The 15,064-nt window shown below is 42.2% G+C and overlaps 1 protein-coding gene across 1 annotated transcript; it reads left to right on the top strand.

The window, feature by feature from the left end:
- The first annotated feature begins 466 nt into the window (after positions 1-466).
- Positions 467-9,311, top strand: ftcdnl1 (formiminotransferase cyclodeaminase N-terminal like 1). Its single transcript, XM_079517499.1, has 6 exons — positions 467-707; positions 3,459-3,577; positions 4,205-4,300; positions 5,867-6,022; positions 7,494-7,682; positions 8,309-9,311. Exons 1-6 carry the CDS (start codon positions 646-648, stop codon positions 8,737-8,739), a joined length of 1,053 nt encoding a protein of 350 aa, XP_079373625.1. The 5' UTR covers positions 467-645; the 3' UTR covers positions 8,740-9,311.
- The last annotated feature ends 5,753 nt before the right edge of the window (positions 9,312-15,064 follow it).

Raw genomic sequence — 15,064 nt, 5'->3', positions numbered from 1 at the left:
TCCGTGGGCCATTTTTACGTAAGCCAAGGCAAAGTCTTTCCACCTCGGAGGAAAAGCAAGTACAAGTAGAAAGCAAATACAACCCACAAGCATTTGAATAATGCATATCCGGTCTACAGGGGACACGGAAACTGTGTCATTTGCATGTTGGTGCCCAGGTGGAAATAGGCCGATACAGTAGCACCCTGGGCAGGACCTACGCTGAAAAGACTATCAGCGGAAGTGGCGGAAGTGTTGCGTGTAAGATAACTACGTCACGCGGTGCGGCTGTGTTTACTAGTCCCCACCCAATGATCATTTCAGCGGGAATACATTTTCGGGAACACAACGCGGCGATTGGTCAAAAAACGTTAACTTCCGGGGGGGGGGTTACACGGCGGAAGTCCTGCCTTAGATAGCTTATTTGTCCTAGGTTGTGACCAGGCTCTTCTTTTTCGCAGTTAAGTGAGCCTGGGACCGAGGCTAATACAGTAGGCGGACTCTAGAGTCTAGACCGGACCCGAGCACTGAACTGCTAATAGAAACCCAAGCTTTCCACTGGTACTGCGGGAGTATATTTGCATATATTTGCGCATGGCAGTTGACTAGTAGATCCCATGGCCTGAAGGGAACTCCGCGATGTAATTGGATAATGAGTTGATTGTCATGGTAACCGCTGATGATAGCAGCACGAAAACACACGCTTCCACCAACACCTACAGAAACACGTGAGTGTCACTCTCAAACAAACTATGTTTTTATGAAACAGAGAGTTGTTTTGTTTATTGTTTGACTTTAATGTCATGAGAAATCATTGCAAAGGCAGATGAAGGCTGGCTACGCGAGTCTAATGAGAAATAACTGCATTTTCCACCAGAGCTGGACTTTGAGCATGTTTTGCTTTTGCACATAGGCTATGGTCTTCTTTTATCTTGAACAGACTTGTGTTTGTGGACACTCAACCAGCTGTCAGTCAATTCCTGGTCACACAACAAGTGAAATTTGCTCAAAGTAGTTAAAATTGGCCAAGCTTACTAGAATAATTGCTTAAAAGTATTATTCAAAAGTAGGCCTACATGCTTTTAGAGATATAATTCAAAAGTACACATTTACACGTCATTTTTCACATCAATTGCTGTAGGCCTATTGAAGTTTAGAAATGATGTTGTGCCCTAAACTGAGCCACAGTTTATATAGGCCTATAGATGATATTTTTATTTTTGAACAAAATGTAAGAGTCGGCATTGAACATATGCATTATGCAGTGGTGGAAAATAACAAAAATTGTAGTACAATTTTGAGGCATTTGTACTTTTGATTGATTGAACATTTTATTCACAGCTTCTAGAATGGGTACATTTCAAAGAAAGCACAAGTCAATACAAGAACTGCAATGAGGATAAAACCATAAAAAGCACCATTAGAGATGTACATTTAGAGACGTACAAAATAAATACACTTCTATGAAGGAAAAAATGTATATAGCCTACAGTAAAAACTACACCTGTGTGAAGTGAGGGGCGCTCTTGTCGTCATACATCATCCAATAAAAAATGAATATACTAATTAATTTGTCAAAGCTCAGAGCTGAATTAAAACAGTTGCACTGTGTTTAGATAAGATGATTTGCTCCTCCACATATGAGTCATTATGTGGATGAGCAAATCAGCTTTTCTAAACAGTTCTCCATTCATTGTCAATGGCTGGTTACTGGTTGTGTAATTGTGTTATGACAAAATAGCCGATTTGCTTGTCTACGTATGACGTAAATTCTCCTTTCATGCAATGGCATTTAATGATTGTGTTGCCACAAAAAGCTGATTTGTTAGCACCCCTCAAAAAAAGAGGGGAAACATGTACAGTATGGAAAAAAGGGGCGGGGGACTTTTTATTTTTTTACAGGGGCCGAATTGCAGCCATCTGTGCTCTTTGAGAGCAGTTTTGAAGGAGTCTAAGGATTCACATTTCTTAATGACCCATTGTCAGCCTTTTGATAGGTCCCTGACTGACTAACCACCAGGCTCTTTCTGCCTTGTTCTGCCCTGGTCCTGCCCTTATGGTTGTTTATGTTGAATTTGCTAAAACTTTTAAAAACATTTATGCCCAGTCACTATACTGCACCTAATATTTCTTTTTACCTCATATAGATATATACATAATATTAACCAATACATATATATATATATCTATACTACATCATACTACTCATAACAAAACTAATCATAACAAATAATAAACACACGTGACAACTGGTACCAAGTTTAAAAATAAGATGGGTTGCACAATGCACATGGTTTGTTGAACCCCCTCTGGTGTTGTGATTGTGGACTTTGTTGACATTAAGGAAGTATTTTCAAATTTTGACAGGTGCATGGGTATCTTAGGGGTGTAGCGATGGCCAGTAGTAGCCTGACCAGTTTGTTTTGGGATGTCTGGAGTCTTGTTTTAAGGGCCTTTGAGGTGCTGTGGTAGTGGTACCATGAGGTGCACGCATAGTCAAAGAAACCTTGTATGAGAACTCCTGTTTGGGTCTTCAAGGTATTTTTGGTGACCATTGAGGAGATCCTGTACAGGAATCTTGTTCTTTGGTTGACTTTTTTTTGACTGTTGACTTTGTGGTGCTATAACAGGCCAATGTGAAAAGGGTGAGATATATTCCTCAGCCTAGTAGGAAAGTGTGTGAAAGATTTCACATAAATTGCATGCTGCGTTCATGATTTGAGGCTTTTTGTTCAAAACGGGCCAATCCTGCAAACTTTGAATGCCAATGTCAGCCAATTGGGATGGAATATGAAATATCAGACAGATCCGTCTTGCACGACTATAGAGCACGACTATAGAGATACTGTGTAACAATTTGTGGGATTTTTGGATAGAATCTGGAGGAGTGTGTTTTACTAAAGTCGGCCTCCTGGTGGCGCTATAAAAGGCAGATGTAAAAAATGCAGATCAAAGGTTTGTCCTTGGCCTCTAGGGTGTGTGCATGCAATGTTTCACGCAGATTATAGGTAATAAAAAGGTGAAAAGCTGCCCCATAGTGAAGCTTTAACAGGCCGTTCTGGAAAATGAGAAGATGTTCATCGTTGGCCTCCAGGGAGTGTGTGTGTGTGCAACCTCCCACTGTGGCCTGACAATCGCTGGTATGGCAAAGAGCAAAGCCAGACAACTTGCTAAATATTGCTCAGTAGTTTCAGCTGGTGTGTGTGTGTGTGTGTGTGTGTGTGTGTGTGTGTGTGTGTGTGTGTGTGTGTGTGTGTGTGTGTGTGTGTGTGTGTGTGTGTGTGTGTGTGTGTGTGTGTGTGTGTGTGTGTGTGTGTGTGTGTGTGTGTGTGTGTGTGTGTGTGTGTGTGTGTAAAACACAGACAGATTCTTTGCCAAAAAATGTATGTTTTCTACTGCAAGTTAGCCAACGACCAATGCTGACGACAATGATTGAGATAATATTTCTTTTGTAAGATGTGTATTGCTGTGTTTTGCAGAGAGATGTCTTCCAGTAATCTGGGCCGTCGGTTGGTGGCCTGCCTGCTCAACGTTTCAGAGGCTCACAAAAAGGACCTGGTGGAGACGGTGGCCAAGGCAGCCGTATATGACCTTCATGGTAAAAACATGTGAAGGTCAAAGGAAGAGCCCTCGGGAGTTATTAGCCTTGGGGATCCATGTCATTCTAAATGATTGGGTTTTGGTTGATGAGCAGCTGACAGAAGAACACAACCCACTAATGTGGGTTGTGCTCAGGGCAGGGGTTGATTGTTGAGATCAATCAATTCAAAATGAATATGTATTTACTATCTATGCCAAGCAGCAAACGTCCTCACAAACCCTACAGCCCTTCTTTCCTCTGGAGATTAATGGGATCACATTTGTGTGTGTGTGTGTGTGTGTGTGTGTGTGTGTGTGTGTGTGTGTGTGTGTGTGTGTGTGTGTGTGTGTGTGTGTGTGTGTGTGTGTGTGTGTGTGTGTGTGTGTGTGTGTGTGTGTGTGTGTGTGTGTGTGTGTGTGTGTGTGTGTGTGTGTGTGTGTGTGTGCATAGACACCTTGACAACACACTACAGTACTTTATCGTCACATCGGTAACTATTATGACATAATGGTTATGTTATCATAGCTCTATACAGTATGTTACTGTATATCATCACCCTAATAACAGTATGTTATGCGTCATAGTTAAATCATCCTCTGTGTTCTTTGATAAATACCATTTAATTTCATGTTTCATAATTATCAGGGGAGAGACGGGAGATGACAACTGTGCTGAACATCTTCAATGACCATGACTACAATCGCTCTGTCATCACCATTGTGGCCAGTATTGATACCATCAGTAAGTGTGTTTGAGAGGGAAAATAATTTTATCAGTATTATTTAGAATCAAAATGTATTTTTCAACCATTTTTTGGACTATAGGACCATGCTATCACATGTGATAAATAAGCTTGACTTGTTACTTTGCCAAAAGCAGAACATCTAAATTGTTTGTGTATCAGACAATTCTAAAATGTGGCCGTTCGACTGATAGAATTGTAAAACGCGGCCGTTCGACTGATAGAATTGTAAAACGTGGCCGTTCGACTGATAGAATTGTAAAACTAGGCCGTTCGACTGATAGAATTGTAAAACGCGGCCGTTTGACTGATAGAATTGTAAAATGCAGCCGTTCGATTGATAGAATTGTAAAACTAGGCCGTTCGACTGATAGAATTGTAAAACGCGGCCGTTCGATTGATAGAAATTTAAAACGCGGCCATTCGATTGATATAATTGTAAAACGCGGCCGTTCGACTGATAGAATTGTAAAACGCAGCCGTTCGATTGATAGAATTGTAAAACGCAGCCGTTCGATTGATAGAATTGTAAAACTAGGCCATTCGACTGATAGAATTGTAAAACACGGCCGTTCGACTGATAGAATTGTAAAACTAAGCCGTTCGACTGATAGAATTGTAAAACACGGCCATTCGACTGATAGAATTGTAAAACGCGGCCGTTCGACTGATAGAATTGTAAAACGCAGCCGTTCGATTGATAGAATTGTAAAACTAGGCCGTTCGATTGATAGAATTGTAAAACGCAGCCGTTCGATTGATAGAATTGTAAAACTAGGCCGTTCGACTGATAGAATTGTAAAACACGGCCGTTCGACTGATAGAATTGTAAAACTAAGCCGTTCGACTGATAGAATTGTAAAACACGGCCGTTCGACTGATAGAATTGTAAAACGCGGCCGTTCGACTGATAGAATTGTAAAACGCAGCCGTTCGATTGATAGAATTGTAAAACTAGGCCGTTCGACTGATAGAATTGTAAAACTAGGCCGTTCGACTGATAGGTTGTATTGTCAAGAGAAAGGTGTGACACATAAGACTCAATAATACAAATGAAATTACGGCTGTTATCAAAGCAAACCTGGGCTTCCATAACACCTCAACAGTGCCACAGCCTGATCACCTCCATGCCACGCCCCATTGATGAAATAATTTGTTCAAAAGTAGCCCAGACCAATTATTGACTGCATACATTAATATACTTTTCAGATGGTCGACATTTCTGGATAAAAATATATATATGTATATATATTTTAGTGGTCTCATAAAATATTCTAATATTTTGAGATAGGACTTTTAGATATTCATGAGCTGTATGCCATAATCATCAAGATTAAAACAAAAAAGGTTTTAAATACTTTACTTGCGCAATGAATTGAGAATACATTATGTAATGAATTATATTACGGAAGAACATGAACTTGGAGCTGTATTTACACACACACACGCACACACACACACACACACACACACACACACACACACACACACACACACATTCATACATACGAAGGATAAAGGAGTGCTGTCATTTATGTATTATTGTGTCCATGAATGTGTTCCAGAGGATGCTGTGTTGTCTGCGTGTGAGAAGGCCTGTGGATTGATTGACATGCGTGCTCACACGGGGGTCCACCCGTGTATGGGTTCTGTAGACCTTGTACCCATCTACCCACTGGGCGACGATGTGGGAATTGATGACTGCACAAAGGCAGCTCGAGGTGAAGTGCTGTGTGTGTGTCTCGCTTCATGTATATTCTGTTTGTATTAACACATGCCGTGTCTGGGTGTGCATATGTGATCGTTCCTGCGTGCGTGCGTGCGTGTGTGTGTGTGTTTGCCCTGTAGGTTGAGTTGACTTAGGAGGAGGTTAGCATGAATTGTGGTTACTTCAGGGGAAGCTATAGCCGTGGCATCCGTAGCCTGTTCTCAGGAGTGGGGGTGGACAACCCATGTGTCCAGAAATGTATTGCATCTGGCACAAAACAGTCCAAGGCCTAATGCTCAAAACTCCTACTCCAAATGCAATTTAATTTGAATTAGTAATTGCATATTGTTTGAATACATACAGTATTAACCACTTTCAACCTGGCTTCCCTACTTCGGTTATGTCATTATAGGCAAAAATTAAAAAAAAACATTAAGATAAACTATTTTTGAAATAGGGCATAAGTGGTTAAATACATTGTGTGAATCTAGATTATTCATTGTGGAGACTGTACTGTACAGTATACTGTATCAAGTCTCTCAGTGTTCTGTCCTTGAGGCTTTATGGCAGCATGGATAACATCATTCATCCAGAAGATGCTTTAATTAATGTGCTGACATTGACTCACTTCCATATGGAGCTGGTGGTCTTTCATTGTATTCTGCCAACTCAGCATTCATATGTTCTTTCTTGCACATCAGTTTATCATATGCAATAATTCCAAACATTCCTACTCTCTCCTACATGTCTATCTCTGCGGTGTGACCATACTAATTAGCTAATTGCCTGCAATGGTCCACATGAGTCTGTTATGTTGCAGCAATGCATGCATGCATGTAATAGGCAGTACATGTGCAGCGTGAGCTAGCTCACCTCAGGTGTGTTTAAGCCTGATTTATGCTTTGTCGTACGACGATGTTGCATGCCAAAAAATAGCAGATTTATAAGCTCACAACGTGTTGCATCCGCCATGCGTTGTGAGCTTATAGGTCGGCTATTTCTAACGATCCACACCGTCACCCGTTTGACTGCTTTGGGCTGGCCAGGAAGATTGCCATGAACATGAATGAGCAACCATCTAGGGCTGCAACCATCGATTCTCATCAATGAATAAATGTTAAATAATTCTAATAATTTATTTTATTTTAATTTAATTATAATAGACAAAATCATGATTATTGGGCTTACTTTGTTGTACAATGATGTTCCACCAATATGAAGAGAGAAAAAAAAAGTTCGATCAACAGTTGCACCGCTAAATCAATGTTCTCCTCCATAAAAACGAGCAAGGCAGTTAAGTCTGAGTTGTTACCTTCCATCAGTGGCTCAATTAACCATTTACCGCATAATCACAAAACACTAATCGCAAAATCACCCATCTCTCTATACCTTCCATTTCCTGTAGCACGAATGCCTAAAACTAATCAATCATTAGATCATAAATAAACAAACCGCCAAACCAATCCTCTATTATTGGGGAACAGCGGTGGCTGAGGGGCTTACTGAGCGCGTACAGGGGACCAGCGTGTTCCTGTTTGGCTGGGCTGACTGTCCTCTTCAACGGGGCCTGGCTCAGCGGAGGAAGGACATGGGCTGGTTCAAAAAGACACCAGACATGCTGGCCATCAGGCCTGATGTGGGTCCACAGCCCCAGAAAAGATACGGCCTCACGGGTAAGAACATCTACTGTATGTACTAGTATATTCACACTGTGTGGCGTGTGCTGTACATTCTAGTATAATTACACACGCTGTTGGGAGGAAACCACCTAACTCAATTTAAGTTTTTGATTTATTTTGCATGAATCAGTGCTATTGGACATCCTTTACGTCTGTGTGTTGGTTAAAAAAATATTGAACCAATGAAAAGTAGTAAAAAGATCTTTGGCCAAATCTCTTAACTCCTTTGGGCCCTCAACTGTCTGCTAAAGCAGCTACCTCCACCACCTCTCCCCCTCTCATGCAAGTAATTGACAATATAATAAAGTCACAATACCAACTTTGATGAGGCAGTATTGCTTTGTTTAAAAATGTAAGGTTTTTTTCATTTCCTGAAAAGTTTATATTTTTCATTTCCTAAATGAACATTTTGGATTTAGGTGGTTTCTTCCTGACAGCAGAGATATACTTTCACAGTCAGAGAGTACTTTTGCATGTGAAATGTGTTAGCGAGGCCATACAAGGCCACACCCGACAGAAACCAAAATAAAATGCGTTGCGGATGAGACGCGTTGTGAGCTTGTAGGTCGGCTGTTTTCGGCGAGCAGGCTTTAACCTTTGTCTGCTTCCGTGACTTGCAGGCGTGGGGGCCGGCCCCTATGTGATGAACTGCAACGTCACCATCGATACCCAGGACATGGCTCTGGGGCGCAGCATCGCCGCAGCCATCAGAGAGTCCACCCCGGGGGGACTTCCCGGGGTGCAAGTTCTGGCGCTGCCTCACGAGGGCTCCGTGGAGATCGCCTGCAACGTGGAGAGCGTGCAGGGGAGTCCACCCGACCGTGTGGCCGAACCCTGGCCCACGTTCAGCATCGGTGGTCAACCTTACTGCCACATCCCGGCTTCTGCCATCACGGCCAGAGTGTCAGAGCTGGCGGAGAGGCAGGGCGTGGTCACGAAGGCCACTGCACTGGTGGGGTTCACCGCCACAGAGTGTAGGTTTCTAGCAGAGGGAGCTCTGCTTAATGATATTGCAGAGTTCTGGAAGGACCAGCGAAGGATACACATGTAAAAGCACTTTGAAGAAGCCAATCAGAACCTCAGCAGTTTTTTATTCTCAGTTAATAGCAGATCTGCAAGCTCACAACATGTCACATTACAAGCTGGCATATTGTGATGTATAATCTACTGTACCTTGGCTGTATTAACCTCCATAACACTATTGCTCAATGCCTTTTACTTAGTCTATACACAATTAGTGTTTGGTGCTAAAATCATTAACATTGATTTTTCCATTTGTTCTCTTAAAGAAACAGTCACACGTTACCACGACCGCACCCCTATGAGTTGGAGTTGATCTAAACTTGTTGAAACCGTTTGTTTGCCACAATACAATAGGTTTCCTATGGTACACATTAGTTACAGTTCCTTAATTAGTCAACCCTCCATTATTTATTCTGTTTTACTTTGAGCCAGCTGTGCTTGCTAACATAGTTGTTAATTTGATGATATGATTACACAACAGAACAGAAACAGACTGAAATCTAATCTCTTATATAAGGCAGATGTGCTTACTTGTACTGTGAAATTACAACTGAGCATGTTTTGTTAACACTATTTTCCAATTGTGTTTAATAAAGGACATTTTATTATTTACATTTCTTACTTAACGTATTCTTTTAAAATGATTTCAAAACCATTTTCACAAAGGGCCTAGTTTAGTTTTCAGGACCAAACAGATGAAATAACCAAACCCAGAAGTCAAGTCATCTTGGCAATGCTCACTGCCTAAAATGACAGATGTGGGAAAACAGCTTTGTATGAGACTCTGCTGAGGTCATGGGTCATCAATCCACTCATCTCTAAACATCCAAGCAGGAAGTTGAGTTAGTCCATGTTGTATGACTGTTTCCTGTTTGGGGATAAATAGGAAACAATGTTTACTGTCGACTCCTTAATGATGATTCTTCTCATTTTCTTACCAGCAGCAGTACATAGCTATGTGGTAGAGTCACTGTCTGTTTGTCACAAATGTGTTTTTATCATAAGTCATTGAGAAGGGTTATCTACAGCAGCATTTTGAGGAGCACATTTTGTTATGGGGAATCAAAGTGAATGTGTTCTTATTAGCATGACCAATCACTTTAAATTAAACTACCGGTATTCAATTAAATCATTTTACAATGTAGGCATAAGCTCTCATCCAGAGCGTCATACAGTAAGCAAGGTTTGGTTAATAATCACAGATTGCATGCAGAGAGACAGTGTAGGGCCTCAAGAAAACTAGGATACCAGGCAGGTAAACCATGAAACCAGCATCTGTCTAAATAGTATGCTAATCAAATAACAATCTGTAATGTACATTGAAACTAGAATAACAGGTAAACGATGAACATGAGCATAATGTCTAAATAACATTTACATAACAAGAAACCAAAAAATATCTATGTATTTATTTATTACCCACATAATGGCTCAATTGCTTCTGCCTGGCGGTCAGAGCATGGCTTATTGTACTGTCTATACAAAGTGTAAATTGTGTGGCACAGTAACCGTTATATGACATGCAGGGGAATTTGGCCTGGGGACGGGACGGTGGAACTGGGGCGAGATGATTCTAGTCATGTCTTACATAAGCACAGTATAATACACTGAAAAGGAGTCTGTCCATATTGTAAGGTTGTATGGATTTGAAAGCTAAAGTGTATACATGAGCTGATGCTATCTTGGACAATAGAGATGTAGTGTAGTGTGGTTCACGGTAATGGAAAAGGTCATAATGACGTTCAGAACCGTCTCTAAATAGAGAGTGTGAATGCTATTCACGTTAACTACATGAAACCTAGCGTCCCCCTATCCCTATTCTGGGGTGAATATTCAGCAAAAATGGCAGTTCTACCAGCTCACAGCGCGCCACGTAACACATTGTGACGCGTTGTGAGCTTGAGGATCTGCTACTTGGGCGAAGAGATTTGATGTTGAAGGGGGAAAGGAGCAGACCTAGTGTAGAGCCCTGGGGGAACACTGGGAACAGGGTTTAAGTGGATAAGCTGGCAGAAGAGATTTTTCTTGCCTACTTTTTATATCTGAGTGAATTTGCTGTGATCTGGATAATGTTGTTTAAACGTTGTGTTTTTTGTGTGTGGGTTTGTTTGATGTGTGTTGTGAGGCAGATGCTGTGTAGTCAGCATTAGCATTGGTTTGTTCATCTTGTTGCTTCCTCTGTTCAGCTCTTCGTACCTGATCCAGCTGGGGCACACACACACACACACACACACACACACACACACACACACGTGCACGCTCTCCACTCTATCCATTCCACTTCCATTCCCACCCATCTCTCTCTCTCTCTCTCTCTCTCTCTCTCTCAGAGATTCATGCACATTTCATGTATGACACACACACGCACACACACACACACAGCCTGCCAGGCTAGGGAGCATCAGGCCCTAATCTAGGTCACAGCATTTGCCCAGGGGTGACCTGCTCCCAACACACACACACACACACACACACACACACACAATCATCTTAGTATCTTTGTTGACATTTCAAAAGCAATGTTTCATTACCGGACCAACTCTCACCTCACCCAACCTTTTAAAACGAGGCCCCAAACCCCAACCCTCTAATCCTAATCTAAACCCCAACCAGAATATTTTTCTAATTGCAACTCTGACTAAACTGACCCCTGTCATTTCTGGGAACCAGAACAAATTCCCCATGAGGTAAAATCTTTTCAGATTTTGCTATCCATGTGAAGACATTTAAAACAGCCTGATGGAGAGCATTAACATGCATTAGCTCAAACCATCACTGCTGTTGGAGAGATGACAATACATGGAGCTACAGTGTGTGGATCTTCTTTCATCTTTTATGACTTTTGTTTCACATTGTTGGTGCAAATTCTGAACCATTTTCCTTCAGTATGTAAAAGCTTGCTGTGAGTCTTCTCTTGGCATGTAGACAAGCAATTATGCCATTTTAGTTTTTATTTCCCTGGTAATAAAACTATAAATAACACAATTCAATTCCCAAAAGATCCCCTCCCTTTCTTTTCCACACCACTCCTCCCCCCCACCCCTCTCTCTCTCTCTCTCTCTCTCTCTCTCTCTCTCTCTCTCTCTCTCTCTAACCCTTCTCTCTTCCTCCCTCCCACTCTTTTCCCCATCTTTTTCTCCTCATCTCTCTCTGTCTGTCTGTCTCTCTCTCTGTGTCTCTCTCCGACTCCCTGACTACCCCCCCTCCCTCTTTCTCCTCATCCACTCCGTCTCAGTTAACCTTGTTGGTCAAGTGGCTCCGGCTAATTGCTCTAATGATTGTTAAATACTTAATTTCCTTGATTAACTGTCCCCCTCCAACAAAGATTTTCAAGAAAAACAAAAAACAAAGCTTAATTTGTAGTATTAATTTCATCGGCAGCCTTCATAACAACTACCGCTTGTCTTAAATCTCTCGGAAGCTTTCAAAATTTCCTTTGAATGATAAATCATCGTATTTGTGCAGATCAGTGATAATGACATGATATTCATTTGATATGTCTCAGCCTGCATGGAGGTCATGTGACACGGTACCAGAAATAGAGGAGCTTATTCCTTCTATAAATACTACAAACATATCCCTCTCTTTCTGTCCTTTGCTCTCTTTCTGCTTTCTCATTTCCTCCTGCTCCCCTTTTCATCCTTTCTCTTGTGCTCATCTCTCTCCTTTTTATATTCATTCTTTTCAATTCCTCCTCCCTGCTCTCCTTCTCCACTGCTTTCAGCCCCCTCCTCTCTCTCTCTCTCTCTCTCTCTCTCTCTCTCTCTCTGTTCTTCTCTTGATTCTCTATTGTCTCTCTCTATGATGTCTCTCTCTCCGTCTGTCTCCATCCCCTTCATCTCTGCCTCCCTCTCTGTTTGTGTCTCCAATCTTCCCTCCTTCACGGCAGGTGGAAGTGTTAATCTGGATCAGAAAAAACACCCTCGTAAGCCCCCCCCAAATCGGCAGTGCTTTGGATAGTAAGCTGACAGTGATTTTATCATGGTAATGCGTCATCACACGCCACATCGCATTGTCACAATTCACCCCCACCCCCCTCTTCCTCTTAGGAGCCCCCCCATTTGTTGAGATCGTTTGTCACATAATTCAAAACGATCCGCCATTGGTCGAGATGGCGTACAGTTTTTCATTAAATAAAAAATAATAATTCAGTGGGGGAAATGAGGCCACCTGACATTCTGTGAGCTCAGCTGCTGTGGTTTTCTGCCCTGGCAGAGTGGCACACTGCGGCGTCCCCAAACACACGCTGATGCAGTCAGTGGCATCTTGAACCCTCTGTGCAGGAAGCAGAGTGCTACTGTGTGCCACCTATGAAGTCAGCAGTCAGCCCATCCCCCACCCTGAACACATGTTAACATCCACTGCAGGGCACGGGGGCTGAAAGAGAGAGAGAGAGAGAGGGGGGGGGGGGGGGGGGGGGAGAGAGAGAGAGAGAGAGAGAGAGAGCAATGAGCTGGAAGTATGAGTGAGCATGAGAGGAAAAGACAGAAATAGAGCGATAGAGCAGTGAATCAGGCAGAGAGAGAAGGAAGGAGAGAGTCGTTGACTGAGACAGTGATGCTCGCTGTGTGCCGTTTCATCTTTTACTAGGAGGCAACTCCTCTCTCCTCCATCATTGTTTAACAGCCTCATGGATTTGTTTCCCATCGGGTACCAGTGGAATTCCTTGTGTGGATAGCGGCAAGCTGCAGCGAGAAGGTGCAGTCATGCCTGGATGCCAGGTTTCTCGTGGGCCTGCCTCTGTCATCACTGACCCACTTCACGGAGTCCGTGTTGTGGGCTGAGGAGTTGTCGCGGCTGGCGCTGTGTTGTAGTAGTGGATGTTGGGCAGACCATGCATGCTGTGCAACCCAGCGGTGACCACACAGTGTGCTGCAGCCCAGACTGAAGCCTCTCACTCTCAGTGGACACACACAGGAGGAAGTGACAGAGCAAGGTAAAGTATGATGGACATGCTGTTAATATCAAGCTGGGTGGGAGGGTTGAGAAAGAGAGAGAGATTGTCTGTGTACTGTGAGGAACAACTCCTCTCTACTCCATCTGTGTGTGTGTGTGTGTGTGTGTGTGTGTGTGTGTGTGTGTGTGTGTGTGTGTGTGTGTGTGTGTGTGTGTGTGTGTGTGTGTGTGTGTGTGTGTGTGTGTGTGTGTGTGTGTGTGTGAATATGAGATGCTTTCCCTCTCTGCAATGAGTTTATTGGCACCTTTGTTTACATTATATTACCAGGCACTTAACAGAATAAATACCTAACGGGAGTTTATGTATATTTTGAAAACACAAGACGTGTGCACGTGCGCGTGTTAAATGTTTGAGTCCATACATCTATGTTCTGCTTAGGATCTGTATTATACTTTACTTTAAATCTTCATAACATTTAAAAAGTTCTTGTTAATACTTTTCATTGGTTCACTATTTACAAAACCCACAGACAAACATACTTTCAAGCTGGTGACCATATTTCGGGCATGTCATTATGCCCTGCTATTGTTGCTACTTTTGTATGGAGATGCAAGGTTTCTCCCGACAGTGAAGATACACAGGCTATGATGGAGCAGATGAGGGTAGACGGGCAAGACCTGGATGATAGGCCAGTCAATCTAAGATTTTACCCAAAATAAATTGCAATAGTAATGGTATTAGGGGTTGAATGTTGGAGTACCATTAAAAAATACCAGACGAGTCGGCCCTTTACCAACTCGCCCCGGGCGTACAGCCGGCGGAACTGCGCGGCCTGGTATTCCTAAAGTAACCAATGGTTAAACGGTTAAACCTAACCTTATTCCTAACCTTAACCTCAGTAAAACTATGCTTAAACCTAACCCTATACCTAAACTTAACCCCAGTAAAACTATGCCTAATAATAAACTTATTTCTAACCCAAATAAAGAATACAAGACCTTTTTCTCCCCAATTTAGTCGTTTTGCCAATTGGTTCCTCCCGACACCCATTTCTGCATTGTCACTGCATTGTATCCTACTGAATCTGACTGAACAAACAACTAAACAATGAGCAGGCATTAAAACTGGAATGCAAAAAAAAAAGGGGGAAGCTGATACAAAAAACAAAATATCCTGATTGGATGAAATTGGCAAGACATCTGAAAATGTATTTTCTGTTTAGTAAAGAGCTGGAGAGAATTCATTTGATTATTGTAATTTAGATAAAGATAAGGGATATGCTCCGTAAACATCAGGAGCGTTTATTTTGGTGACTAATTCACACATTAAACTGCAGTTCTGTCATGACTGAGTACATCCACAGTTCCACACAGAACGTGAATACAACAAGTTGTTAATTTTATGTAAATGAATTATGTTTTGAAACAAGGTGGATTTTGTTACGTTGAATTAAATA

The sequence above is a fragment of the Electrona antarctica genome, assembly GCF_951216825.1.
Source record: "Electrona antarctica genome assembly, chromosome: 13".
In the NCBI taxonomy this organism is placed as follows: Eukaryota; Metazoa; Chordata; class Actinopteri; order Myctophiformes; family Myctophidae; genus Electrona; species Electrona antarctica.
The sequence above is the reverse complement of the archived record's forward strand: the minus strand, read 5'-3'. Positions and strand labels throughout refer to the sequence as shown.

Coding starts and splice junctions, on each gene's coding strand:
- ftcdnl1 (XM_079517499.1), top strand. CDS start 646: ATGGTAACCGCTGATGATAGCAGCACGAAAACACACGCTTCCACCAAC. Junction 3,578..4,204: donor AGCCGTATATGACCTTCATG/GTAAAAACATGT, acceptor CATAATTATCAG/GGGAGAGACGGGAGATGACA. Junction 7,683..8,308: donor GAAAAGATACGGCCTCACGG/GTAAGAACATCT, acceptor CGTGACTTGCAG/GCGTGGGGGCCGGCCCCTAT.